This window comes from Falco punctatus (genome assembly GCF_963210335.1).
Source record: "Falco punctatus genome assembly, chromosome: 2".
Classification (NCBI taxonomy): domain Eukaryota; kingdom Metazoa; phylum Chordata; class Aves; order Falconiformes; family Falconidae; genus Falco; species Falco punctatus.
The window spans coordinates 57,555,792-57,582,397 of NC_137581.1; the positions used below are offsets into that span (position 1 = coordinate 57,555,792).

The 26,606-nt window shown below is 43.7% G+C and overlaps 2 protein-coding genes across 4 annotated transcripts in view; one reads left to right on the top strand and one right to left on the bottom strand.

Annotated features, from left to right (window-relative positions):
- UBAC2 (UBA domain containing 2) overlaps positions 1-18,381 on the top strand; it is a 101,078-nt gene extending 82,697 nt beyond the window's left edge. For all 3 annotated transcript variants that reach the window (XM_080376290.1, XM_080376292.1, XM_080376291.1), the window contains 2 exons: positions 11,484-11,606; positions 14,864-18,381. In XM_080376290.1, the coding sequence (XP_080232416.1) occupies positions 11,484-11,606; positions 14,864-14,971 (231 nt within the window). In that variant the 3' untranslated portion in view covers positions 14,972-18,381. The remainder of the gene's footprint in view (positions 1-11,483; positions 11,607-14,863) is intronic.
- Positions 18,382-19,944: 1,563 nt separating this feature from the next.
- On the bottom strand, positions 19,945-25,375 carry LOC308059262 (G-protein coupled receptor 183-like). The gene has a single exon (XM_080376289.1). The coding sequence runs from the start codon at positions 25,158-25,160 to the stop codon at positions 24,048-24,050; it is 1,113 nt and encodes a 370-aa protein (XP_080232415.1). The 5' UTR covers positions 25,161-25,375; the 3' UTR covers positions 19,945-24,047.
- Between the last annotated feature and the right edge of the window lie 1,231 nt (positions 25,376-26,606).

Below are 26,606 nucleotides of genomic sequence, written 5' to 3' on the forward strand. Positions count from 1 at the left end.
ACTTTTCTCTATTCCCATGAGAACATCAGTTTAACCAGTTTTAATGTAAGAACTGAACTAGAAATTACTCATTTCGTGAACGTCGCTGTTGTAATAGTAAATGTGTTGAAAGTGTATGTTGGGCTACATGCTGCTGGGCAGAGTGTAGCCAAGTTTCTTCAGACAGGAGGAAGAAGCCAGTTCCAGTTTTGAAAAACTGTCTTGATAATACATCTTTACTGGCAGAAAGTGGTAAATAAGTTCAGAACAGTAAAAAGATGAAAGAGGAGTTGATAACATTCTCTTCTCATCTTGTCCTTTCCTTAGGCTATGAACAATGAAAATGGAAAATGTCTTTTCATGTTCGACTTCAAACAGAGTTCTTTAAAAAGGGGAAGGGTTTAAGTAAAATAAATGGACGTTGTTTGAACATCAGTAAGATGCTTCCCTTTACAAGTTGCTGAAACACTTTCAAGTTACCTTCATGTTTAGCCTTTAATATGAGCGCAGCGTTTAGTTAACTGATAGTGCTAATCTGAGAAACCAGCAATCAGAAGGTGATGGGATCAATGTATGAATGTTTCGCAGAGACTATTTAGAAAAGGTATGTCATGAAACTTTTGACCAGCCTTTTTTTTTGACTCACAGAATTTACTGGCCATCAACTAAATCACGAAAAGCATCATTCACAAATACTGAGACATAGTGGTAAAAATTAAAAGCAGGCTAATTTCAGTCTCAAAATAATATTTTAAAAATTGAAAAATATTTAGTCTTTAATTATAATCATATAATTAATTGTGTAAAAATTATTATATGTAAATATAAATATATTATAAAATATGATTATATAATTAATACTTTTATTAATAATTTAGTATTTAAAAATAATATTTTAAAATTGCTGTATTTGGGCAATACTTTTGCATTTAGAGGCTTGGAAGGGTATAATTTGAAGACCACGGAGTTGAAGAGATCATGTTACAGATGGAATTTAGATTAGAATTTTTTTATCTTTTCTTTTTTTTTCCTGCTGTTCACTGAGCGCTTTTATCCAAAGCAGAATTCACTTTGGATCCTATATAAAAAAAAAACAAAAACAAAAAAAACCCCAAACAACAGCAAACACCAACCACCCCAGAATTTCTTTGCTGGCTTTACCTTTCCCAGTCTTTCTCTAGCTGACATGTTCAGGTCTGGAGGAGCCTGAAGCATGGAGCTGTGAGTGTGAGTGCTGGGTTGTCAGACACCCATAATTTCGAGGAGCAGGTTGAGTGTGTGGGAGAATTTAAACAAAACCCACCAACTTAATTACTTGATATACCTCATTTTGGTGTTTAAATGTTCAGTGGTACTGTGTGTAAATATGTTGTTAGAAACTGAAAAACTTATCTTACATTGCTAGTTTCTCAGGGGAGTGTGGTTACTTGGTGACTGATTTTTGTCTTGGTTTCTAGTTGCTGTGGATACAGCCCTTAAACAGATGGTAGTGTACATATTGAAAACGTCCTGTTCTTTTTTTTCTTCCACAAATAATCCTGAGAAATGATGAACTTGTCACAAATGGAGAATTACTGAGCATCACCTTCATGCCGCTTTTGAGGCAGTAGAATAAAATGTGTGCCACATGTATTCATTCCCTAAAAAATACCAGCTTGTTATTTTGTTTCTGCTTTTAAAACTTTAGTTTCTTAGTTCTTTTCTTTCCCACTCTTTTGTCTGTCCTCTTCTCTAATTTAAATAATTTATCCTGATTTTCTTTTTTCCCAATTATCTGATCACTTTTTTGTATCACTTTCATGTTTTTATTCCCCACTGTGCCATTTTCCTCCCACATTTTCATCATCTCTTCCCCTTCACCTCCATTGTTTCCCATACTTTGTGTTTGCTTTTGTAACAAAATCCTTCTTTGCTTTGGGGAAGTTCTCTCCCATCACATCTCACCACCAGTAATCATTTGCTGATGCATCATGAAGCTCATAGGATTTTAGGGATGGATGCCTTTTGCATTTTTCTCATTCAGACAAGATGTAGTTGAGGTCTTCGGGTGCTATTTTATTCTTTCGATATTGTAATACCAATGAACAGTTTGGTCTTCTCTCCTGAATTTTCTATTTCTTGATCTCTTTCATTTCTCAGCATTTTTCTAAAGTTTATCTTTCTGTAACCCAAATGAAAGCCCTGGTGGGAAAAGGGAAGCTGCATCTGTCCACCAGTGTGATAGCAGGGAGTCAACTTGACTTTCACTTCCTATTGAGAAGGGAGGCTGGCAGATAACCAAATTGCAAATACAGGAGGAGTCATGCCCAAGTTGTCACTAAAGATGGATATGTGGAAGGTGGAAAGTTGCAGAAAAGGTAGTCAGCGCCTTCTGTTGGCAACTAAATACTGCCTCTCCTTTGAATGCTCGTCCCCGCGCCCATTCAGGAGGGGACAGTGTATGAACCTCAATCCCTTCATCTTGAAAAAGTGCCTTTTGTATCCACAGAACATTTATTCCTTCATTCATGCTGAGCATGTTAAAGACACCATATTACCTGCTTTTTGGTTTCTCTTAAGTTTCTTGGCTCAGAAAAGAGCTTCACGGGTTGCTCCAGACTGTGTGATAAGCCTACAGCTATATATGAAAATATTCATTTCACTACCTCTTTTCTGCACTATCCTCTGCTTTAAGCTTCTTTTGTCCTTTCCCTCCTGTCCTTTTGTTCATCTATTCCAGCTGCCATTATTTTTCAGTGAGGCCAGATTCCTTTGGTTCGTATTACATGGCATCTCTGTATGAGATTCTACTGCTTGCAAGGACCAGATTTCTTCTATAACAATGTGACTTCCTCTAATTGTTCATTTGTTAGCTGTCTTTCTCCTGGGACACTGGAGAGATGCTCTGTGGGTAGGCACACTGAGAGTCTTTATTGTTACGGGGAGTCTCATATCCTGAGAAATACGCACGTTTCACATTTTGTCAACTAAGGACTGTGAGACTAGGCTGCTGATTTACCTTCTGGTTGTATCTAAGCAGTAAACCCCTGACCTTGGGAAAAAATAGATTAATGGAGCAAAGACTTTCTTGACACAAGAATTCCTCCTCAGGAATGTTATCCTCATTCATGACGGTAGAAAAAAAATCCCTCAGTGAATATACTCCCAGAGCATCCATTTCTGCTTTCTCCAAGAAGTGTAAGAATTAGACCTGACCATATTCTTCAGCTTTCCCACTGGCACTGAGGGATAACAATTTGACAAAGTTGTCTTGAATAACTTCACACGTTTGAGTACCAACAAGTCCTTCAACGGACATTTTGAACTGTGAAGACCTTCTGCAACCTTTATACATTGCTGTGTCCATATAAACTCTTGCTCTCTTAGCCAGAACTTTGGATGGAAGCAGGTTGTTTGTGTTGTTTCACAGATGTATGTGGTATTGTCGGGAAGAAATCTACCAGGCTGCTTTACCTCAATGAATGGGTGAGATTTTCAGCCAAGTGTTAGGCAAAGTCTTTTTCTCTAATTAGGTTTCCATTCCAATTAGTCTATGTTACCTAAGGCTACTTTGGGTTTTTGTGATGTAATTGAATAGAAACTGCCTTTAGCAGTGTTGCCATAAATTTCAAAGACAACTATACTTAGGGTACCAATGGGATAAAATGATTCTTTGAGCTCAGACTCCTGACTTGTGTGTACAAGGTTTGACATCATATTTTTAAATAATTCTGTTAACTAAGTGATTTATGAGTTTTTTCAGCCCATGAGTGAAGCATGTATGCAGTGGCTAAATTTATATTCAGTATTCCTTCATTCTTGCTTTCCCCTGCATGCTGATGTACATTTGTGAATACGCACCAAGCCTTTTTTGAAATTACAGGCAGCTTCCATTTTTGTAGAGAAAACAGTATCTTCTTGCGCAGACTGCAGGGAGTCTTTAATTCATCCTTTGCTTTGTGTCACTCTTCTGGCATTTTCTCTGTAATTATTTAATAGTGTTTTCTTTGTGCTGAGAATAAGCCTGGTTTTATTTCAAAAAGGGAGTTTTACTCTTGAAGGTTGTGAGTATAAAAACTGCATATACTGCTGATCTTGGCATGAGTGAACTCTTTGGTTTTTTACTGTGTCATTTCAATAATGTATTTGCAGCAGTTGATAACGCACTGCTATATAGATATTTCTGTTTTCTTTTTCTGAATACCTTTTTTCATGGATTCTAGGTGTGAAATTAAAAATGTTGAATTTCCAGGGTGCTGATCCAAGTAGTGAACAATTTATGACTATTTCTTCTACAGACTACCACTTTATTTTTGTCTCTTTTTCACGGAAATTGGCAATTCCACAAGCTGGCAGACACTAGTAGTACTACTAGAATAAACTGTATGTGTCTCATTAGCAGCCAGATGTCACCGTCACAAGGCTGCCTGCCTCTAACTCCTACTCCTCGGTAGCACCCCGCTCACACGTTCAACTATCTTTTTTTTTTTTTTTCTTGGACCGGAGTTATGAAATTCTCTTTCCATCTGACTGGGCTTTTGAGCTACAGTCTTAGAATTTGGTTTAATATTTGTAATCAATCTCCCTAGAGAAGCAGTGGTTGATACAGTGGCTGGACAGCTTCCTAAAGCAACATACTGTTTTATTTCAAAGCAAATATTTTTTTTGAGAAATAGTGTATGTTTATTCCCCTATGTGATTGTTCCATATCTTTTTCCTCTGATAATTTAACTTGAGACAGTTCCCCTTAAAGAGCGCCTGGCATATAAATCTCCCCAGGCATTTCCAGAGTATTTAATTCTCTGTTGTGTGATCAATTCCTGTTTACAGAAGGCAAGTTTCTTTTTAGCTGTACCTGTCCCTTCATTTCTAGCTTTGAACAGGGGGCAAATAAGGCATCCACTTTGGGGGTGGTTACTTACTGGATTCCAGGGCTTCTGTTGTCCTTCCTGTCCACACTGAGAGAATCTAGATGGGCCATTTCTTCTTCCTAGTATCATCTTCCCTGGTACGTAGTAAACAAGAAGCAGGTAGTTCATGTAGTAAGTGGTCCATCTTAGTATTCAGGGTTTTTTTGATTAGGACTCTGATGCTAGCACCTAACAACTGCAGGCTGGTTTCACCAATTGTTCCTTAATGTACTACCCTGAGAGGCAAAATAGATACTGAGGTTTTGCCAAGCAGCGCTGCAGGCGTGGCACATTGTATGTTGGCTTTGGGATGTCAGTAAATGGAAGCCCCTCCTATTTGCCGCCTAAGACAGAACTTGATTTTTTAACATCCCAAAATGGGATGCTGATCTGTTTTTTTCCCCCCCCCTACATCATCATAGACCAACCCTTTATATACTCAAATACATGCTTATGCTAGTATATTGGAGAATTTGGTTTTGAGGTTTTTTGTGCCCAGAGTTTTATCGTAGCTTGCCAAATCAAAACAATTTTAGAACTCTAATTTCTCAGTTTTGTTTGGCCTCTACTTATTCCTTATTACCCTTTGAAAGCGTTCGTGCACAAGAGGTGGATGAAGGACTATCTGTCTAAACATCATGCTTTAGTAACAGTCCAGTGTTACCAGTCAGCATTCAAAGCGCCATGTAGTAAGGATTAGAATTGTCTGCTTTTTGTGTAAAATGTCTAAAACAGAGCTAACATTATTTCCTTAAGTATAGACTCTGTGTTCAAGCTGGTGGACCTGCCTTCAGCGTTTGGCACGCTGGACCCCACCCCCACCTGATTATCTCACTCAGCAAGTGTTGAATGCCAAACATAAGAACAGCTCCAAATCATGTCATTCCTTTAAAATTCAGCTGGCGATTATGATTGACAGCTTCACCTCTCACAAGGCACTCACTTAAAAAGATTAATTTTTAATAATGGGAACTTACTTTTCTATATATACCTGAGATTTCTGTGGGGAAAACTGACAAGCCCCAGTGCCAATAGTATGACATAGGTGGGTGTTTTCAGCTGATGTAGCCATGACCGTGTCTGTGATGTCACAGCACCGGCAAGAGCTCAGTTTGGATGAAGAACAGCTGACACAAGTAAGGGAAGCCTGCAAGTTTGGAAAAGGAAGTGCTTTGAAAAGGCAGTTGAAGACCTGTCTCTAACTGTCTAGAGAAGATCCAAATCTCCATTCGTTATTGCAAACAAAGTCTGAGGGACCTGCTCAACACCTCCCCGATGCTGGACGAATGAATAACATCAGTTCTCAAAAATGCCATCTTTCAGCTTCTGCTTGATATGAAATGTTTCTTCTTGGCATAGCGATCCATCCCTTCATGGCTGAATTATTGCATCACAGCAGTAATAAAAAGTGGATGTTACGATGATGAACAGCTCGGTACAGAATAGGTATTTACCCTTACTGTAACAGTTTAAATGCAGAGTAGCCTGACTCTGTCCGTGTTCTGAGCTAATCACCAGTTTTGGGGAGTACCTACACAGCTCTTCACTTACTGCCAGCCAGTCATGTGTCTGAGTCAAATTATGGCACCCTTTCCTGTTTGTGACAAGTAGCGGTCTACAAGGCCAAGTGCTAGGGCATGCATGAGTGTGCAAGGAAGCACACTCAACTCCCTGCACCTCCTTTGAATGCAGTTGAAGAAGCAGCCATTCCCACCTTGCCTCCAAGGAGCAGATGTGCCTGCCCGTTGGCATTTCTGGCTTCTGCTGCTATGAAGGCATCATGCCTGTGCTGAAATCCCTTCCATTGTTTCTCAGGCAGCTTCAGAGGCCAGATTAAGGTGCTCCTCCTAGATTTCAAAGGAAATAGCTGATCAGGCTTCAGAAAAGACCACATGCAGATTTCTGAACTTCTGTGACACATGAGCTCCTCTGGGACAATGCAGACGTCAAAGTTCAGGATGCAGCAACTAGGAGTCAGACAGAGCCTCTTAGCTAAAGAGACTTGTCTGTAGGTTAAATTTCCAGAGGAAATTGGAGTATCATTAGAAATTCCTGGAGTGCTTTCCTTGGTGAAAAATTCTTTCCATCATTAAGAACGATACTCAGAACACTAATACTGTAAAATTTCTACCCTCTTTCAAAAGAAGGGAGTTATTAAAATAAAAAAAAAGGGGGGGGGGGGGGCAAAGGCAAAAAAACAGAAGTTTTGTCTTTTGTCCTCGCAAAAAGAGGCAGGCTAGACATTCAAATGGAAATTTCAACATTGTCATTGATTTTTCTTACACAGTGTTCAGGGTAGCAGGTATCGTTGCGTTATTAATGGCTGTGCCTTTTTCTTAATTTCTATCATCAGTATGTGTACTTTGAAGTCAATAATTTGTAGAAAAATTTATGCCTGAAAAGCAAGTCAGTGTTTCTTGCTTTCAGTATGTGTTTTAAAATTCTTATATGAAAGAAGACAATATTGATGTCTGTACCAAGTAATTGCTCCAGAGTAGCAAATTTTAAAATGTTACTTTAAAAGATGAAATGCAAAGCAATTTCCTTTTTTTTTTTTTTTTTTTTTTTTCTCTCTGCGGTTGTTATGTTAAGTAAAGGTGAACAGGACAGATATCAGGAGGTGCTTCCTGTTTGTGCAAACAGATGGCAAGCTGGCATTAGCCATATATATGAGATAACATTATCAGAATATCTTAACCACATGCGTCACTTTCAAGAGGACTTTTTAGAAAGCATTTTCTTTAATTTTTTTTAATTAATCTAATTAAAATATGTGCAGATGTGACAGCTGCTTAACTGGTTATTTGTTAATTGTCCGTAATACAGCATTTTTAATTGTCAAGCTTTGGATAAGAAGTGTTTTCACAAAATATGCCATAGCAGGTATGTATATGGGAAACAGGTAGAGCTGCTTTTCAAAAAGAGAGGAAGGAGATTACCTGAAAAGAAGTGGCATGTCTGGGGTTTTAGCAGACTGTACAATCAGAGACATTTGCTAGCTCTAAGTATCTCTTCCTTATTCCGTAGGAAAGGAGGATACTCCTTTCCTTGTAAATAGCATTGTCCCAGACACCATAAAAAACAACCAACCCAACCCAAAACGAAAAAAGACATCAAGGATGTGACCTCATAAGGCACAACTTCAGTACGTAAAGCCCTGGCAGCTATCCAAGAATAAGTCATCAATATGGCATTTCCTTACAGCCTTTTCTGTGATGAAGACCTGCTATTTTCCCATTCGCTAAATCCAGTCTGTTCTTAAATCTTTCTTTGTTTGTTCTCTTCTTGTAACAGAAATTCCAACATCACCAGCATTCTCCTAGTCCACTTCTAGTAGTAATTTATCAGAGACCAATAAAATGGTCTTCTTGGTATGATTGTCTCCTATCAGGCAGTAACAAATACTTGCAATCAACTGATTAACTCAGTCTTTGCCTGCTAAACTAAAGGAAACTGGATTTGGAAAGCAAAGTATGAGGTCTACAAAATAATTTCTGTGAGGCAAGGCAGAGTATTGGTCTAGAAATCTTCTTCTGCACATTTTTTAACTGGAATTTGCAATATTTACTTCATTTAAGACATTTTTGCTGTTTGCTCTGGGTCAAACTAAAATTCATAGATCTTCGTATTATTCTGCTGTGACAGTTAAAGTTGTCTTAAAGTCTTCACACAGTCACCATCCACACTGGAAATCCATAGCCTTGATCTCCATCTTCTGTGGATCTAAGACATTAGCTGCACTTCCTAATTTTTCCGTACCTTTACTTGGGGATTGGCCACAGTACCAGTCCCATAGCTCCAGCTGCAGTTCCCTGAGTCTCTGCTCTTTGGAGCCTGACTGTGTGCACGTCCATCATGTAATTAGAGGCAAGTCTGTGAGGGGAAACAATTTTTTTGCAGGTAAGATAAAGAAGCTTAATGTGCCTGGGTTTGGTGCAGTTTGTAAAGTAATACACGGATGAGAAGTGGACCATGATGTTGGGATTAATCCTAAACACTACTGTTCACATACCATTAAGAGTTTCAGCCTTTAATACTGATTGTTGTTGTATGTTGGATAGTCTTACTTCATTAATATAGTTAAGAACTGATGGGTTATGATTGTCACGGTTTCCAAAGGTAACTGAAATACTCCGAGGGCAATCGCAGAAGATCTTTTCACAGCTATTTTGGTCTAATTTGTTATTATCTAGTCTATTATTTCTGGGAAAGGATTAGCAGTTTTCACATGGAACTTCTCTGAATACATCAGTCCACATCTGTAGTTATCAAAATATTTGCTGTAAACCTTCAAAACTAAATAGTTATCTTTGTAAGGAATCTGCATTTTTTTCTTGAAAGTAACGAATTTTGTGTACGTTAATTTGAAATGTATTGTAAATTTAGGGTAAGGAAGTGGACAAGCCTCTTTGTAGTGTTAGGTGACAGCATGCAGAACAGGGAAGATGCAAAACCAAGCTGGAATAGGTGCAGCTCAGTATTGAAGCTGAGGGCACAGCTGGAAAGGTATGTTTATTTCAGTCTTCAGATCTACTGGAATACTGCTAAATACATTTACTGTAGTTTTTATGTTTCATATACATGATTCTGTATGACTTCTGGTGCCTCAAAGGAATGTGTCATAGTCCTGTTGGCAATTTTCAATTCACCAATTTAATGTGAATGACCCATGGAATCATTATTTTCTACTCCTCAGTTTTTTTCAAAAGAATAAAAACAGGCAAAGCAGCATTAGTGCAGTATTCTTGCTGAACTATAGAGCTTAGTAGACTTTCAGAAACTGGAAGTTAATGAATTAAAATTCAACATAGTTCTGAGTTAGGGGAAATTGTAGAAGGGGAAGTACAGGACGTGATTTTCCAAGACCCTGGTGTAGTGCAGTGGTGTCAGTAGGAGGTCTGAAATCCCTCTCTGGGTTTAAACCACAAACCAGTTCTCCTTTTTACTACACTACACTGTTTGGCTAATGCAGGGCTTATACTGTATCCTTTGGTTGAAACCTCATGGATTTAATTTTATTTTATTTTATATTTTATTTTTTATATTTTATTTTATTTTATTTTTTATACAGTATGCAAGACAGAAATGCAGATAGGCAATCACTTTTTAAATTCAGAATCACTCACAGTGGAAACTGTCTTGAAAATGGGTGATGACTCCTAGCTAGTGCACATTTTCACAAGTTAAAATGCACTTTAGTGTAGAAGGGACTGGAACGCTTCACAAGGTAGCCTTTCAAATTTCCAAATGGTTTTTTAAGTGTGCTGTTGCACTGCCCCCTGTGGTGTCTGGGCTGGTTGGGTCTCCTCTGGAGAGAAAGGAAGAAAACAAAGGAAAGGGCAGGAAAACTAAATAAACAATTTATTTTTTTTTTTTGGGGGGGGGAGGGGGGTGGGCAGCAGGTCTGGGAGCAGGTTTAGCTGATGGTGATCTGATTGAGCAGAGAACATTTTAATGCTCTAGGGGTACATAAAGTCAGGAAGAGCCCTTGCTGAGAGAAGAAAGGAAAAAAACTCTTTAAGAGGAAGGTCTTCTGAGAAACAACATTATAGAACTAAAATAGAGCAACTAGAGGAAGGAAGTCCTGTCCTATATATACAGAAAGGGAGGGGGATCTTCTCCATAGTAACAAAGGGAGCAGGGGAGGAAGAAAAGGACAACACAAACTGCTAAAGATGTTTTAACAAATTGTATAGAAGAGATGTGGGGTTTGCTCTTTTTCCCTGCTTGTAGGGCCTGTCGTTTGGGTGTGATACAAAATCCCTTAAAAAAAAAAAAAAGTTTGTTTAAGCTAATAAAATGAGGATTAATTATTTCTGGACAATTATAAAGCTTGTACTTTAGTATTTGTACTTTATATTCTAGCTGTCTTATTACTAGAGTTGAAGCTTGGTTGTTAAAAGAAAGTTTCAGTTCTGTGATTTACACCATCTGTACGTTACCGCTGTGTATTTGTATTACTACTATGCAGTTACAAAATGTTTTGGTGCTGGAATACAGCCAGATTTTGCAATGGTATTTAACATGCGGAAGTTAGGTGAGGTGATCTGTCTGTCTGTAACAGTCACGTTGGTGTCACAGAAGTAATGACCTGAGTAGAAATCACAGGTATCCTGAAGGTTGGACTTGTTCTGAGTTCCCTCATGTGGTTTTGCTGATGCACTGAGAATTCATTTTTGCTCCACCCCCCCCACCCCACCGCCACCCCCAGTTATTTCTCTGGGTAACTCCAGCAGCAGTCTTGCAAAGCACTTGCAGGACCCGCTGTTGCATCTCTTGCCAGGCAAATCCTTATCAGTAAAGACAGTGGTCTTTAAGTCTCAGAAATCTAGCACTGTAGTAAACCAAATCTTTCACAGTGGATGTGAAACATCCTTTCCTCCTTATGTTAGCACTTTTCCAAACTTCAGTTTGCAGTGATTACTTCTAATAAATAACTAGTAAAGCAGTAACCAATTTTTACTTCATGAGAGACTGCAGCAGTTTTTTGTAGTTTCAATTATAAATATGTTACTCAAAACATTTGCCTTTTGTATTACATGGGATGAATGATCCTTTTGTTTAAGAATATCTATAGTTCTTTTTGCAAACACTGACAGTGGTGTCTGGTTTCAGGGTGGGATGATTAACTGGAATAGACTGTTTCCTCCTTTACGTCATAGACATAATGTGAATTACCAAGATCATCACCCGTCTGAACAAGACACACCTCCACCTACCGAGGTTTCTGAAGAGCAGGTAAACATTTTTCTGTTTCAAAATGGCATTAAAAAACTGGTTAGGAATTAAGTCTACTAATTTTTTATCATCTGTTGACACAGTTTCTTAAACGTTCTCTATAGCAGCACAAATCAGAATATCAGATAACGGTCGCAATACAGAGACAGCAAATTGTCATTACCATCCAAACCAGAGTTGCAGATCAGCTCTGTAGTTTCTGCTTTTGTGTGTAGCTGCTTGTCTTTCGTATTTAAAAGACAGTTGAGACTGTTTGAGATGGTTTCACAAATGTTTCAGAGAAGGAAGAAGGATAATTTGATTTCATTATATGTTTCCTATTCAGTCACGTATTTTTTTGGAAATGAGAGTGTTATGCCAGCTGTGGTCTAAAACTTGGATGTTTCCCTCAATAATGTGGTTGACTGATTTCACATGCTGATGCCACAGAGAAGTTTGTCTTTTCTGTCAAGTATAGATTTAGACTTACTGTAGATGTAGAGATTTAGACTTTTGTTAGCTTTATTCTGAAAAGACAGGATGATTTTCTAGGAAATGTTAAGGATTTTAAGATTAGTCCTGTTTCTGTATTTAGGATTTATTGCATGCAGTGAAGTTCTCCAGGTTGTAGCCTATCTGAAGTCAGCTGCATTAGCCATTTTATAGTCTGAGGTCTCAGCTACCCTTGAACAAGAGTAGGTTTCGAGGGTGAATCTTTCTTTTCTTTTTCTTTTATTTAGGGACTTGATAGCACCATGCTGTTATTTCTAGTTAGTTTAAAATGAGCTTGTTCCAAACAGAAATCTTTGCTAAGAGCTCATTTCTAGTTTTGATTCAAGGTTAGATTATGTTCACAATGTTCAAAACTTTAATTGCGCTAGTGGTTTTGTCTGCAAACCTGCTGGGCTACATCCAAAAATGGAGGGGGAAAAAAAAAGAGAAAAAAAATAAAAATGAAAAAGGGAAACTCTTAAGAACCAATGAACACCTGAGACCAGAAACTTAGTTTTGGTCAGCCTGGAAGCCTACTTGGTGCCAAGTATGGAGTGGACCAAAAGGTTTCCCTGCTGCATAGGTTTGTTTACTTGTTTTATTGAAAAAATTCTGCTTATGCGAACTTTTATTGTTGGGCTGGAGCTAATGGAATAGTTACTAGTCTGACTTATGCTGGATCCTTACCCAAAGCCTTTAGGCCAAGATTTAGGAAGGCAATATACACCTGTATTTTCTCATGCGTTGAAGTCGCAGAGCTCACCTGATTGTTGTCATTTGCAATGTTGTCTAGTTACCCTGCAAAGAAAGAAGTAATATAAGCACCTTGAATTTCCCAGAACTGTGCTAATAACTGCATGAGCAGAAATGCAAAGTTTTCCTCTGTTCTTCAGATTAAAATTTGCAAGCCTTTGCAATGCTTTTGGTACAAAACTCTGCATTTCTTATGGGTTTTTTAGCACCTTAAATTACAGTTACTAGTATACTTCTCTGTTTCCTGGAGCTGGATTCAGTTCCTGTGGTTAATATATACTCAGATGAAAAGAGCTTTTCCTTGTTACAATCTATTCCTTGTGATAATCACTGGATATTTCTGTAAACGAGAAAATGAGCATTCCATCCACCGCTTCTTAAGGTTAGAATTCATGGCAACTGGAGTAAAAACCTTTCTTCTGAAACTTATTTCTGTGGTTAGCTTCTATTCCACTGCTTGCCCTTTTTCTCATAAAACCCACAATCTTAGATGAAAAATCAGAGGAAACTTTAGAAAGTTACAGGTTACGAAATACAGTTTGAAGTTACACTATTGTTGCAGAGGTGTTGAAAGTAAAAATTCGATTCTCTTTCTACAAGAAGGTGAGAAACTGACATTGGCTGGTAAGGGAGGAAAAAGGAGGAAAGGCACAAAAAACGATCAGTACTGTATTTGATATTCGGACAACCAAGGCAGCCGTTTTCAAACCTTTTGTAATGGTGTATTTAGATTAAGAAAAGGAGGACCCCCACCTCCGGGCGTACTTGGCAGCAGTGTATTTCTCAGCAAACTGCCAAAGCAGAGAAGATTAAAAATACTGAAAGTTGTGGAGGTGTCTTAGAGGAAGGGGAGGTTGCCTTAAATAGCACCTTTCTTTTAAAAGGCCTTTAAAGTACTTTCAGTGCTAATGCACATTGCTCTTGCACCCTGGGAAGATTCCTCCTGAGACGTAAACAGCCTCTGCTGCATTCCTGCTCAGCTTCGCTCCATACAAGCAGACAGCTCCTGTAGCCCTGGGCTTCCAGGTTCAGGAGCTGTGGTGTCTGGTCACAGGGCCCTTTGGAACAGTGTGCGGAATGCTTTATGCTGCCAGCAGCCACAGTTAATTTTACACACTGCTCCCCCCACCCCGTTTTGCCCCTCTCTGGAAGATTAACTATAAAAGCAAATGAGTTATATTGTGACTTTCAGTCGTACCTGATTGAGAATTGTAGATTGGAATTTAACCATAAATTAGATTTGAGTATACATACATTGCTTTTTACATGTGGTAGTTTGGATACCTGTTAGCACAGAGCAAAAAGGTTAGGTGCCAAGTACATGATATTATAGAGAGGGATGGCCAAGTGGCTATTGATTACCAAAATCACTTTCTTAATGTGCCCTTTTCCAGGTAATTCCTCCGTCAAATTTCATTGACTTATGCCGTTTTGAGATTAGGTAGAATCCTTCCAAAATTTTTACTTTAAGTGTATTGTACTGCCACTGTTTTAGAGCTAACTTTCAGGTTTATTTTAAAAAACACCTAGTATGAATAGTTTTGAGTGTTTTCATGCCCTCTGGAGAAATAGGTCTGTTCAAGGAAAGCTAGGATGTCTAGAACAGGTTTTCGCATCTGCTGTAAAATTCTGTATTTTGGTCAGCGTTGGGTTCTTGAGGTCCTGTTCCTGTCAAGAGCACCAAGCCCCAGGGTCAGATTGTAGTTGTCACATGTGTAGCCATACTTTCTGTTTTACTGTTCTTTCGAAACTAGACTGGCTAGGAAAACGCAGGTGTGGCATTTTCAGCAAATGGTTGATTTTGAATAAAGTATTAGAAAGCAGTCATTTCTGTGGCAGTGTTTTCAAGCATGCTGTCCCAGGTACATCTTTGTGATGGTGCTCAGCCATGCTTGCTTATGCTCTGGAAAGGTACGCTTTTGAACAGTGTGATCCGGGGAAAAGTGATGTCTGGTACTGCTAACATGACTAATGTGCACACAGTGTGAATAAAACGCTGGTTATAAAATGGTGTTATATTATTTCTCTTCCAGGTTGCACGACTTATGGAAATGGGCTTTTCCAGGGGCGATGCTCTAGAAGCTCTGAGGGCTTCAAATAATGACTTAAATGTAGCCACTAATTTTCTACTGCAGCACTGATGGTTTTCTGTGTGAAGGAACTCGCTCAATGGGCTGTACACATCTGAAAGAGGATCAAAGCCACCTGCTGGACAGACTCACAAAGGTCGTCCCTGCAAGAGCATCAGAAAAGAGGAACTGGCTCCGTGTGACTGGTGATTCAAAGTGATGTTAACGAATGATGAATGACGTGAACTCTTCCCCAGCCTTCAGATCACTTGGTGGTTTCTAGTCTGGTTATCCTTTTCAAAGTAACTTTAGTTTCTACTTATTACTGGATATCACCTATATTTGTTTTTAAAATAAAGTAGGTGGTTTTTTCTTGTAAGTCCTTGTTAGACATGTTATCATACTTAATGACTAGGAAAATAAGCTACAACAACGACAACTTGATTTACCTATCAAGAAAAATTATATTTTCTTCATTTACCAGTCTAATTTCTCTAGCTTACATGTTATTTTACAGTACTTGATTTTTGGTTACAGTAATACGAGGTTTAAAGGTCGCTTTGTTTTCAACTCAGTAGAGGGTTGTGGGACTATTATGTCATTCTTGGAAAGTTTTATTAATGCCTGTAATATTTTATTTCTTTAATTCCTTTTTAAATAAAAGTTGTCATTCAGCACATAATACACAGATAGGGTGAGAGAAAATTCATGTGCATATTGCAAGCTATGGTGAGTGACCGCTGTACATTTAAATTTTTACAAACTGAGTGAATTGCTATTCAGATACAGGTCATGAAGATACTCACTGGAAGCAATAAGGATGGATCAAATGATACAGTAAGGTCAGAACTGAAATGATTTGAAGGGACTTCCACGTCTAATTCAGACACTTCTGTAACAAGGGATATATGCTCAGTGTCCTATGTGCTGGTTTCGTTTTTTGAGCTGGCTACATACTGTCTTAAAAGAAAATGATAAAAAGCTAACTTTTATATATAATAGTTCTAGTTTTCTACTGTCAAAGATGTGGATGACCCTGCATTTTCTGAATCCTCACTGTCTGAAGCAACTTATTGGTGATCACAGGCTGGAATAATTAACCTTAAGGGCAGTTCAGGTTTAACACAGGAGTTAACAGGACGGTAATGTCTAGGTCGTACAGTATTGGTTTTGAAGTTTAGACTGCTAAGTAAGTTTGCTCAGCTTGACTCTCAGAAGCCTTCAGTATTAGCACCTTCAGAGTTTCAGGAGGTAGGGTGGAGAGAGGTGAACATCTCTATAAAACCAAGCTGAAGTAATACAAGTTTCCAAACTGCGACTCCGTGAAAACAATCTACACATGTATCTCAAAGCATTTAATGTATGTTTCTGTATGTACTTGTGTTTGTATATTGTGTGTATATGTGTCTATTTATATACACACAGGCATATTTAATACATACATACATTTAGAGTAAGATATAGGTCGTTGGAAGCATAACAAAGGCACTAGCAAGCGCAGAGGGGAGGAGATGAAAGAATACAGGGGAGAGGAGGATCTTTAGGAAATCCAAATGAACATGTGTGTTCCAAAGTACAGATCTGCGCAGTCTCACTCAGCCTGCAAAATATGCCAGGCAATTATAGGACAGATCTAGGGAGAGAGGGAGATAAGTTTTATTTTTTAATTGACTGAAAACTGAAAAAAGTCCTTCAGGCATACAGGTCCTTATCCAGAAGTAACAGCAGATTTGTGCAGCTTTTGGCACGTGACGTAATTTTTAATAAAGTCAATGTCTGGATGGTTTTTTTTAGTATTTTCCAGTGGGTGAAATAAGGAAATTTTTGAATGACTGTATGTTTTTCCTGGGCTTTGGTCAACCTCCTTCAGGGTTTGGCTTGCTGCTATGGTCACAGTATTTAAGCAGGGTCTGCTTTTTAATTGAAAGGTTTTGTTTGTGTGAAGCTGAGCAGCTCTGTGTGTGTGTACACTGGGGACATTCCTGTACCCAGAGAACTCTGGAAACCTGCTGTCTTACAAAGCAAAGGGCAAACGTAAGGGGAAAAGCACTACAATAATTTGTATATGCAAACTAGTTAAATGTTTTGAAACATACACAGGTTTTAATTTTGAAATGTACAGATTCTTCCTTCACAAATATTTTATCAAAAGTAACAATAAAGACGAGTGAATTACTTCAGAAGTCAAATTCTGTCTGTAGGTAATAAAGGTCCACCTAGCCCAGGTTAAATTAAACATGCCCTGTTCTAGGGACAAGCACAAAGAGCTTCTATTCCTTGGAATTTTAAAGCATGTTGAGTGGCATCTGGAACATATAAGTGGATATTCTCCACGTCTGAATCCTTTCTTACTATTATCTGTACAAGGGGTATCCAAATGTCACAGTTGTGTGGAAAACCCCATTTAGCTGGGCATTTCACAAAACATGGTCAGTCGTAAGGGGTAAAATTCAGGTCTTGGTGACGTCAGTTGAAAACTCCCCTTGATATCTGTGAGAATAGTTTCCAGAGTTGTGATTTCCAATTTTAAAAAATGAAGTGGTAAAGGGAAGGGTCTCAGATGCCGTTGAGTGCAGTTCCTGTTTCATGCAAGAAGTACAGAAGAAAAATTCACACACTAGAGCTGGAAAACAACTCTGTTTCCACTTGATGGTAAAACTTTCATGGACCATTTCTGGGAATGTGAGGAACGTGTTCTTCACAGCCTACGCAATGTTTGTCCAATACGGTTTTGAGTATCTCATCACACAGTTGCTATTTCGTGTGTGACACAATGAGATTTTTTTTTAGGCAACAAGAGAATGCAAAATACTTTTCTATGGAGAGGATTTAAGTCCCTGGGAAATTCACATTGGTTTTAGTAAAGCCGAGATTTGGTCTTTTGAAAGAAAAGTAGCTAACATTTCTCTACTAAACTGGGAATGTTGTCTTTTGAGACAACATCGGAGTAATTTATTGGGGACTTTCTTAGATGGTTATGTGGTACTTTGAAATACACGCACAGTGAGTTTTGTATTTGTGGAAATCTGCCTGATAAGCCACCAGGTTCTCAAGCCTTAACTTTTTGCTAAGATGCAGGAGGATTGGGCTCCGTACCTACCAAAACTATTCTCCTCTCTCAAAACAAGCGCTGGCAGTTGCCCGCTACTTAGTGAGCGCATGGACTGTCGCAGCCGGTTCATGTACCAACCTGTGCTGTCCAGCGCTTGTTGGTGCCTTTGTGAACATGTGATGGAGAAAAGGGTTCGTTATTTTTGTCTGAAACAGAAGAACAAGCAAGCAAAATGTAATCACAGGGTACTAGGGAAAGGGCAACATTTGTGGCTTTCCTGTTTGTGTGTGTATGTATATATATGCATCTATATGCCTGTATGCATATGTATATATACAGAGAACGAATGAGAACGTTTATGTATCGGTTTGATGAATTTAACTGGAGCTAAGAGTTTGTTGAAGAAAATTAAAAGTCTGTATTCAAAGTCTCCCATCTCTCAAACACGTGTGTATCTGGAGTATCTATGCAGTTGCCAAGGCACCCGAATTTGAAAACACTCAGAATGACAACTTTCATGTTTTAGGGGAACTGCATCTGAGGATAAAGAAGTGCACAGTATTCATCTGAACTATTCGAGGTTTTTGATAAGTGCAATTAATCTCCTGCATGTGTTTTTCCACAAGAAGAGCCTAAATGAGATTAGCCTTCTTTAACTGGGTAGCCATAGTAATAAGTATTTTATATAAATGAGTATAAATGCTATTTTATTAGCAGTCACATGAACACACAAGCACTATATGTGTTTATATATATGCATATGTGCGTATTTTATATATATATATGTGTGTGTGTATCTATATGTATATGCTTACTTAAAATATACTGGGCTTGGCTTAATTTTTAGTAAGATTGCATTCCTCCTGTTTCCATATGTAAAGGGATGCTTTGACCATAGGAAGTCCACTCATAATTGAAATTCAAAGAGGGTATGTGCCACCGATAGCTTTTGGTCCACATAGAAGAAAAGAAACGAATTATGGGAGCAGAGGAACAGTATGACCTGATGAATGGGTGTGGCTGTTGAGAATCTCAACAAACCGATAGCTCAGCTGGTGGCATTTGATTTTTTTGAAAGGAGAGTTGTAAGAGGAAACAAAAAGTTAGCTGGGCTTACACATGTTTATAGGGGATTTTTTTTCTAAACCTGAATGGTAGCATGGGAGAAAGCAGGAATATACAGACTTTAAAAATGGGTGGAAGAATTCCAGGACCGTGGCCTTTTGACCAAAGGTAAGTAGGGATCATAAATGTCCTTTCAGATTAGCAAAGGAGAGGGTTTGAGGGAAATGAGGGAGGTGGAACTGAGCAAAACCAGAGAGTTTGGAGAAAAGGAACAAAGTACAAGATGGGCTGCAGAGGACAAAAAGAAAAGGCCTGCTGAGGGAAGGGGGGTGGGATGTCACATAGTGCTTAGTTCAATTTTGAAAGGATTGACAGAAGTAAAATGCAGGTACACAATATTGTAGTTATTCTTGTACTGAAAATCTGTTGTTTTCAGTGGTGTCCAGCAGGGGAATCCTTCCATTTTATTTGGTCGATTTTGCATGAGATGATGCGTGTAGCAAGGGAGAAAGCAGTGTCATCCCAGCAGCTCTGCACTGAAGCAAACCCTGGTCAGCCACAGCATGTGAGAAAGCAGGCGTGTTTCTGGTTTTCAGCGCACAGTTGGTCCTGTCAACCTGACTCTTCTCCTTGCACCCCATCCCAGCTGCAGAGAGACCTGCTCCAGAAGGGGCACAGCTCCTCACAGATCCCTCTGCTCTTCCCACCAACGGTTATTTATAAATTGCTGTGCCGTGAGAACACACCAATTTCCAGGGGAAACAAAGAGGTCCTGTATAAACGAGATGGACGGAGGACTTGTGCTTGTCCCTTGCCGCTTCTGAACGTTAGCTTTGCTTGCAGGAGGGAGAGGCACGCATCCACCTCTGAGAAGAAAACCGTTCCCCACATCAGGTAGCCCAAACAATCACACCAGGGCTTGTTACTTGGCCATGAGAAGCTTTTATTTTGAGTAGATAAGTGCATTTTTACATGACAGTATTTTACTGACTTACAAAGATGGATGTCACGACATGCAATAGCTTCAATTCAGGACAACTTAAAGCACAGGCTGAAGAGATGTGTTGTACGGCACAGGGACTTTACCAACAGGTAATGTGTAACTGCAACCAGGAGCTGTTGTCCCCTGGTGCTCTCCTGGAAATTTATGTTTTTAGCTGAAAGCATAAAGTTGGGAACCGCTGCGAAGCGAGACAACAGTGCTGTTTGAGCTCCGTGTGCTTCTTTGCCATCAAGATAACAGCTCGACAGGCAGGCAGGTCGTCTGCAGAGATCCTGTCAACTGTCTGTACTCCATGCGGTTGCGTGAGATTGTCACCCTTTTGCAGAAGTTAGGAGAAACCTGAAATGCACCGTATTAGGGGCGTCTGGCTCACAAGGGGCTTCGAGCCACAAGGGTCAGGGCATGAGCTGGCTATGAGAATCTGAGTTTGTGTCGTGTGCGTATATAATCTGTAGGACTGCATGCAGGTGCGGTAGTGTGCAACCACAAAAAGTGTACTCACCGCCCGTAGGTAAAAATGCAATTTTCATAGAATCGTTTAGGTTGAAAAAGACCCTTAAGATCATAGAGTCCAACCGTTGAGGACTGCCACGTGCGATGCTAAGCGATGTTCCCGAAGTGCCACATCTGTGCGTTTTTCAAACACCCCCAGGGATGGTGGTTGCACCAACCTCCCTGGGCAGCCTTTCCCGATGCCTGACCACCCTTGCTGTGAAGACATTTTACCTCACGGCCAACCTAAACCTCCCCTGGTGCAACCTGAAGCCGTTCCCTCTCGTCCTGTCACTTGTTACTTGGGAGAAGAGACCGACCCCCACCTGCCTACAGCCCCTGTCAGGCAGCTGCGGAGAGCGGTAAGGTCCCCCCTGAGCCTCCTTTTCTCCAGGGTTCCCAGTTCCCTCAGCCGCTCCTCACAGGACTTGTGCCCCAGGCCCTTCACCGGGTTCCAAGGAGACGGCATGGCGGCAGGCTGCCGGCCGGGGCGAGGGCAGGGCAGAGCTCTGCAGGGCGAGGCACCGGGCTCCCGGCGCCGGCGGCCGCCTCTGTGACTGTTCTGTCCGGTTTGCATTCGCGGGTGCATCTCGAACCCCGACCAAGGGCGGCTGCACCCCCCGCTCCGGCGGGCGCCGCCGCCGCCCTTCCCCGCGGCGCGGCCCGTTCCCGCTGCGCCGGCGCGGCCGCAAGGTGGCGGTAGCGCGGCGGGCGCTGGGTGCCGCCCCGGGCGTCCCCTCCGCCTCAGCCCCCGGCCAAGGCGGCAGCCCCGGGGCCTCAGAGGCGTTTCGCTCGGCGGCAGGGCCCGGAGCGGAGCGGGAGCGGCGGCGCGGGGCCGCAGGGGAGCGGGGCTATGGCGGTGGCCGGGCTGGGCCCGGGGCTGGCTGCCCGGCGTGCCGGCCGGGTAGAGGAGGCGGCGTGCCGGGAGCGGGTGGGTGAGGCGCAGGGTGTTACTGCGCCGCTGGAGACCCCGCTCCGTGCGCCGCCTTTTCCATCTTGGGGTAAAGGCGCCGTTGTCGGGCGGGCAGGGAACACCCGCAGGCGGGCAGGCGGGCCGGGGCGCTGCGGGGCTCCTCAGGCAGTTCTGCTTGGGCCGGGCCCGTCTGCTCCCTCTGCCCCAGTGCCGTCCCTCCCCGTCCCCGGGGTGTCCCCTCCGCCCCAGCTGCCCGCCGCTGTCCCCGGGTGGGTACCGCCAAAGGCGAAGGCCCCCCGAGGAGGGAAGCCGGGCCCCGCCGGGGGCCGCTCTTCGCCCGCCGCCTTCCGCAAGGCTCCTGGTGGCGCCAGGAGGGGAGGTGGGGGACACCTTGTGAATAAAGTACTTCGGGGAAAGCCAGAGCCCAGTAAGGAGAAAACAAGGCTATGTCTGTACTGCACTTTTTCCTGAGAAGGCTTCGTCAGGGACTTGCCTTTGCCTCAGCCATAGGCTCCAGCCTGGCCAAACATCTCCACACCTTGGTCTCGAGGAGGGTTGGTCACCACTGCAGACCTTGCTCCAGCGTTCACGTGGAGACTCGCTGGGACCAACAGCTGCGTACCGCTGGTCTCCTGGCAGCCCCGCCACAGTCATGTGGGAATTTAAGTTACAGAGGTGACAGAGCCAACTCTTCTCAGCATGAGTAGGTGATGTTAGGGGTGACCGCCACCAGCTGTGAATGAGGAGTTCAGACTAGACAGTGGGGAAAATGTTTCCATCTGAAGGGCGATGCAGCACAGGAGCCCTCACCTTGATGCAGGGAGTCTCCTTGCCTGGAGTTTCCAAGCCTTGGCTAGATGAAGCCATGGCCAGCCTGACATGCCAGCCACAGTCCTGCTTAAAGTAGGCTGTTGGATGAGGCGATGCAGAGAGGTCCCTTCCAGCCAACACTTCTTTTCACAAGTTGGTCGCATAACTGTACAGCAACTACCAGCGAGCCAGGCTCCTTTAGGGTGTTCAGACCATTGATATCCTTGCATTACTGCATACCAGCTCTTCCTTGTCCATTGTAACATGCTTTTTAGAACACAGGCTCTCTGCAGGCCAGCACTGAGGTTAGACCTGTTTGAGGAGGGCTCAGCCTCCTGAAAGGACCTACTGGAGTCTCTTCCCCACCTGAATTATTTTAAGCATCCCTTTTCATCAGCTTCCGGTATGCCACAGTTACCCATACTGTAAGGAAAACCATCATCATCCAAGAGCTCATTCATGTGCATTTAGAACAATAAAGGGCTGCACGTGACTGTTACTAACTTTCTAGACATAAAAAAGGTTATTACCTTAAATAATGATTTGCATTAATCAAAAGTGTGCATTCATGAAACTGCTTCAGGTTTACTTTTCAGCAAAATAAAGCTGCTTTTTTTCCTCTTCATGTCGCTGTCCCTTCCAGCCTCAAAGAGAAGACCAGCCACCCCAAGAACTGTGGAATCCTACATGTGTTTTTTTTTTTTCTAACGTAGTCCAGTAATTTCACAAAAGAGCCAAGGAGGTCCTTGCTCCTGCAGACTTTCTCCTCATCACACAGTCTCAAACATTGACAGGAACCTGATGTCTCGGGGCTCCTCTTGCTCTGGTGTAGTCACATGTAACCTGCCCTTATCAAGGCTGTTGGACTTGTCAGGGTGCTGGGTTCAAGCAAAGATCAGTCAAGGTCATGTAAGGCCACCCTCAGTCCTCGTCCCCTTTCCTCCACTCCAGTCAAGTTAAGGGGGGTGGGAAGGTTTCAAGCCAGGCCAGCCCCGGCATCCCTTTCCTGGCTGTGGGTCCCAGGGCAACCACAGTGCTGTCAGCTGCAAGGAAGGACACCCTGGGGAAGGAGCAGCCGCCTGAGCAGCAGACACAGGCAGCAGCACTCGCTGAAGCTCTGCAAACTTGCAGTCTTGCCTTGCTCCCTTGAGGAAGGGCTTTTCTGGCAGCTCCCACACACCCTGCACTGACTGCTCATCCTGTGCAGCGCCCGGGTGCAAGAGCAAAATGGTAGGCAGGGGGAGGGTGGAGCTGCTGTTTGTCAGCGTAGGGAAGGAGCTGTAGGTGACTTTCTGCACAGAAGTAACATCCCAGCCTTTTCCTGAAATGCCCTGAGTCTGTGTGCTCCATGCCGGCTGCCCCCAGGCCTGCGAGGATGCCGCCCCAACACTCCAGGACAGCACAGGGGAAGGAGGCAGAGGCAGGGACAGCCATGGTGGTTACCAGCAGCCACTGGCCCCTCAGGAAATGCAGGACAGGCATGGAAGGGTGGCATGGTGCAGTGCTGGAAACGCCCAGCTGTGTTTGTCAGCCGGAGTGGTTGCACGAGCTGCCTCCTCTGGGGCTGGGATGAAAAGGAGCCTCTCTGCTCCAGGACAGCAGCTCCAGCAGTGCTGAGCACAGAGCCAGGCACGCGGAGCCAGGCGGGGCTGTGTCCCGGCCAGGTTGGCTTTGCAAGAGCCCCTGGTCCAGGCAGAGGAGCGATGAAGCTTGTCAGAGGTGCTGGTCCTGCTCTGCAGCCCAGCTCCGGCTCCTACCCTTGGGTATGGTCCATAAGCTACAGGCCAGAGCAAAAGGTGAGGGGGTTGTGCTGCTACACAGAGACAGAGCCAGGCAGCTGGCTGTTGCTGTTGCTTTCAGAGGGGGTCTTGGCAGTGGAGGAGGTGGCCATGGAGCCACTGTTCCTGAAGATGCGGAGCAACCTCCACTTGTAGCCCCGGAAGGCAAAGAAGTAGATGATGGGGTCGATGCAACAGTTGAGGTTCATGAATGCCACAGTGACTTGTAGAGACATCTTGAAGGCTTGCTGCTCATGGCAGGATGGCTGGTAGAGGATCTTCCTAACCATGAACTGGACAATATTGAGGTGGTAGGGACTGAAGCAGAGCAGGACAGCCAGCAGCACCACCAGGATGACAGTGAAGGCCCGGTGATGGTGCCCGTTCTTCACTGTCAGCGGGTTCTCCTTGGCTGTCTGGCAGAGCTTGAGGTTGATTCTCACATAGCACACCAAGATGATGACCACGGGCAGGAAGAAGCCAAGCACGCAGGCCCCCAGGAGCAGGTAGGGCAGCTTGGGAATCTGCTCGAAGTTGAAGTACTCCATGCACGTCAGCTTGTCCCCCATCCTCCGTGTCATGGGCCGAAAAAGCAGCGGTGCCGTCTGCAGGAACACCAAGGACCAGATGAGGACACAGACACCCCTGGCACGGCTCATCTTCCGGATCCTGCCAGGGTGCCTGGTGCGCACCACAGCAATGTAGCGGTCCACGCTTACACAGGTCATGAAGTAGATGCCCACATAGGTGTTCATGTAGAAAATGAAGGCCGTGGCCCGGCAGAACCAGTCCCCAAAGGGCCAGTCAAACTCCAGGACGTAGTAGGCAATCCTGCCCGGCAGTGCCAGGGTGAAGAGGGCGTCAGAGAGGGCCAGGTTCACCAGGTAGAGGTCAGTGGAGTTGAGTTTCTTCTTCCTGCGCTGGAAGGTGATGCAGAGGGCCAGGATGTTCCCGCAGGCACCAAACACCAGCAGGGCAGTGTAGAAGAGGGAGAAGGTGACTTTGGCAGAGAAGTGGTGGTTGTGCACGTTGCACCCACTCTGGTTCCCCGAGGTGAGGTTGGCGGGCGGGAACATGTCCTCTGCAACAGCCATTTTCCGTGGTGCCTCACGAGCTCTTGCCCTCTCCTTTGGAATAAGAACAGACATTACATTTGCAGTTTATCAAGCTCGACACCCCCTGTAGGGCCAGCCCTCCTCACAAAGCGAAAGGCCTGTCCCCTGCTCCCTGCCACCCCCCTGGCAGCACACAGATCGAGTCATTTGGAAAAACGCATCTCTTGTGATTTCGGTGCGAGCTTCTCACCAAAGGCTGTGACTCATTGTCGTCTCTTGTCACCAGCTCCTCTTTTTTTTTTTTTTTTTTTTTTTTTTTTTTTTTTTTTTTTTTTTAAGTCCAATCAATTCCAAAAAGGAGGGGGGGGGGGGGGGGGGGGCTGGGAGGGGAAAAACAAGGTTCCAAACCCATCTGGTGGCAGCAATGTCATTTATTCATCACTGCGAGGGGAATGGGCAGCTTCATTGAGAAAATGCCCAGAAAGCTGGGGGGGAGTCCGGCAGGACCAGCGGGCAGGGGGAGCAAGGAGCAACCCTCGGGCTGCGACCAGAGCGGCAACGAAACTGAAGAAATTCCAAGCGAGAAGTCCCAGCCTCGCCCAGAAACCCCGCTCCCTGTGCCCGCCGCACTAAGCCCCGCGTCCCGCACGCCCTCCTGCCGCTCGCCCCGCGTTGGGCCCGCGCCGGCCCGGGACAGCGGGGCCCGGCCGCCCCGGGGCTGCAGCAGCTCCCGCACCGCCGCCCCGTCCCGTCCCCCCCGTCCCGCCCGCCCCGTCCCGTTCCGCCGCTCACCGCACGCTGCCGCCCTCGGGGCCGCTCCCGCCGCCGGGCTCCGCTCCGCGGGCGCGCTGCAGCCGCGGGACGGGGCGGGACGGGGCGTCCCGGGCACCGCGCTGCCTCCCGCCCCGACGGCGGGGACCCCCGAGGGGCTGGGATGCTCGGGCGCGCACTAACGCGCACAGGCACGAAAGAGGAATCGCGGGCTCCTACCTGGGAGCGGCGGTGCGGTCTCGCCGCCTCCTCCTCCTCCTCCTCCTCCCCCTCCTCCTCCTCCTCCCCCCGCCCGATGCTGGCGGGGCGGTGGGCGCGGAGCCTCCTTGCCCGCACCCGGCTCTGGGGCTCCCTGGCCGTGTGAGCGCCTCTCGGGATTCGCTCACATTATAAAAGCACCGTGAGGTCTGGGGGGGGTGTTCTTTTTCTTCTTTTTTTTTTCTTGAGTTTAGTAAAAGTGTGGGTTCTTTCTGGGTGTTTTGTGTTGGGTTTTTTTTTTTTTTTTTTCGGTGTGTGAGAGGCATTTTGCTGCAGCGGGGGTTACTCTCAGTAGTGGCTGTGCTGGAGAAGATAAATGACTGTACCTGTGCAGCAATCACTCCTGACATCTAAGCCAGCTTTGGGTTTTACTCTGAAAATTTCTACAAGGATGCAAAATGCAACTGAACAATGAAAACAGCCTCAGCTCTGGTTCACGTGTGGTCCAAAGAGTTCACCCCTGGGCACATACACCTTCCCATATGGCCACACCATGACACCTTCTCCAAT

Coding starts and splice junctions, on each gene's coding strand:
- LOC308059262 (XM_080376289.1), bottom strand. CDS start 25,160: ATGTCTGTTCTTATTCCAAAGGAGAGGGCAAGAGCTCGTGAGGCACCA.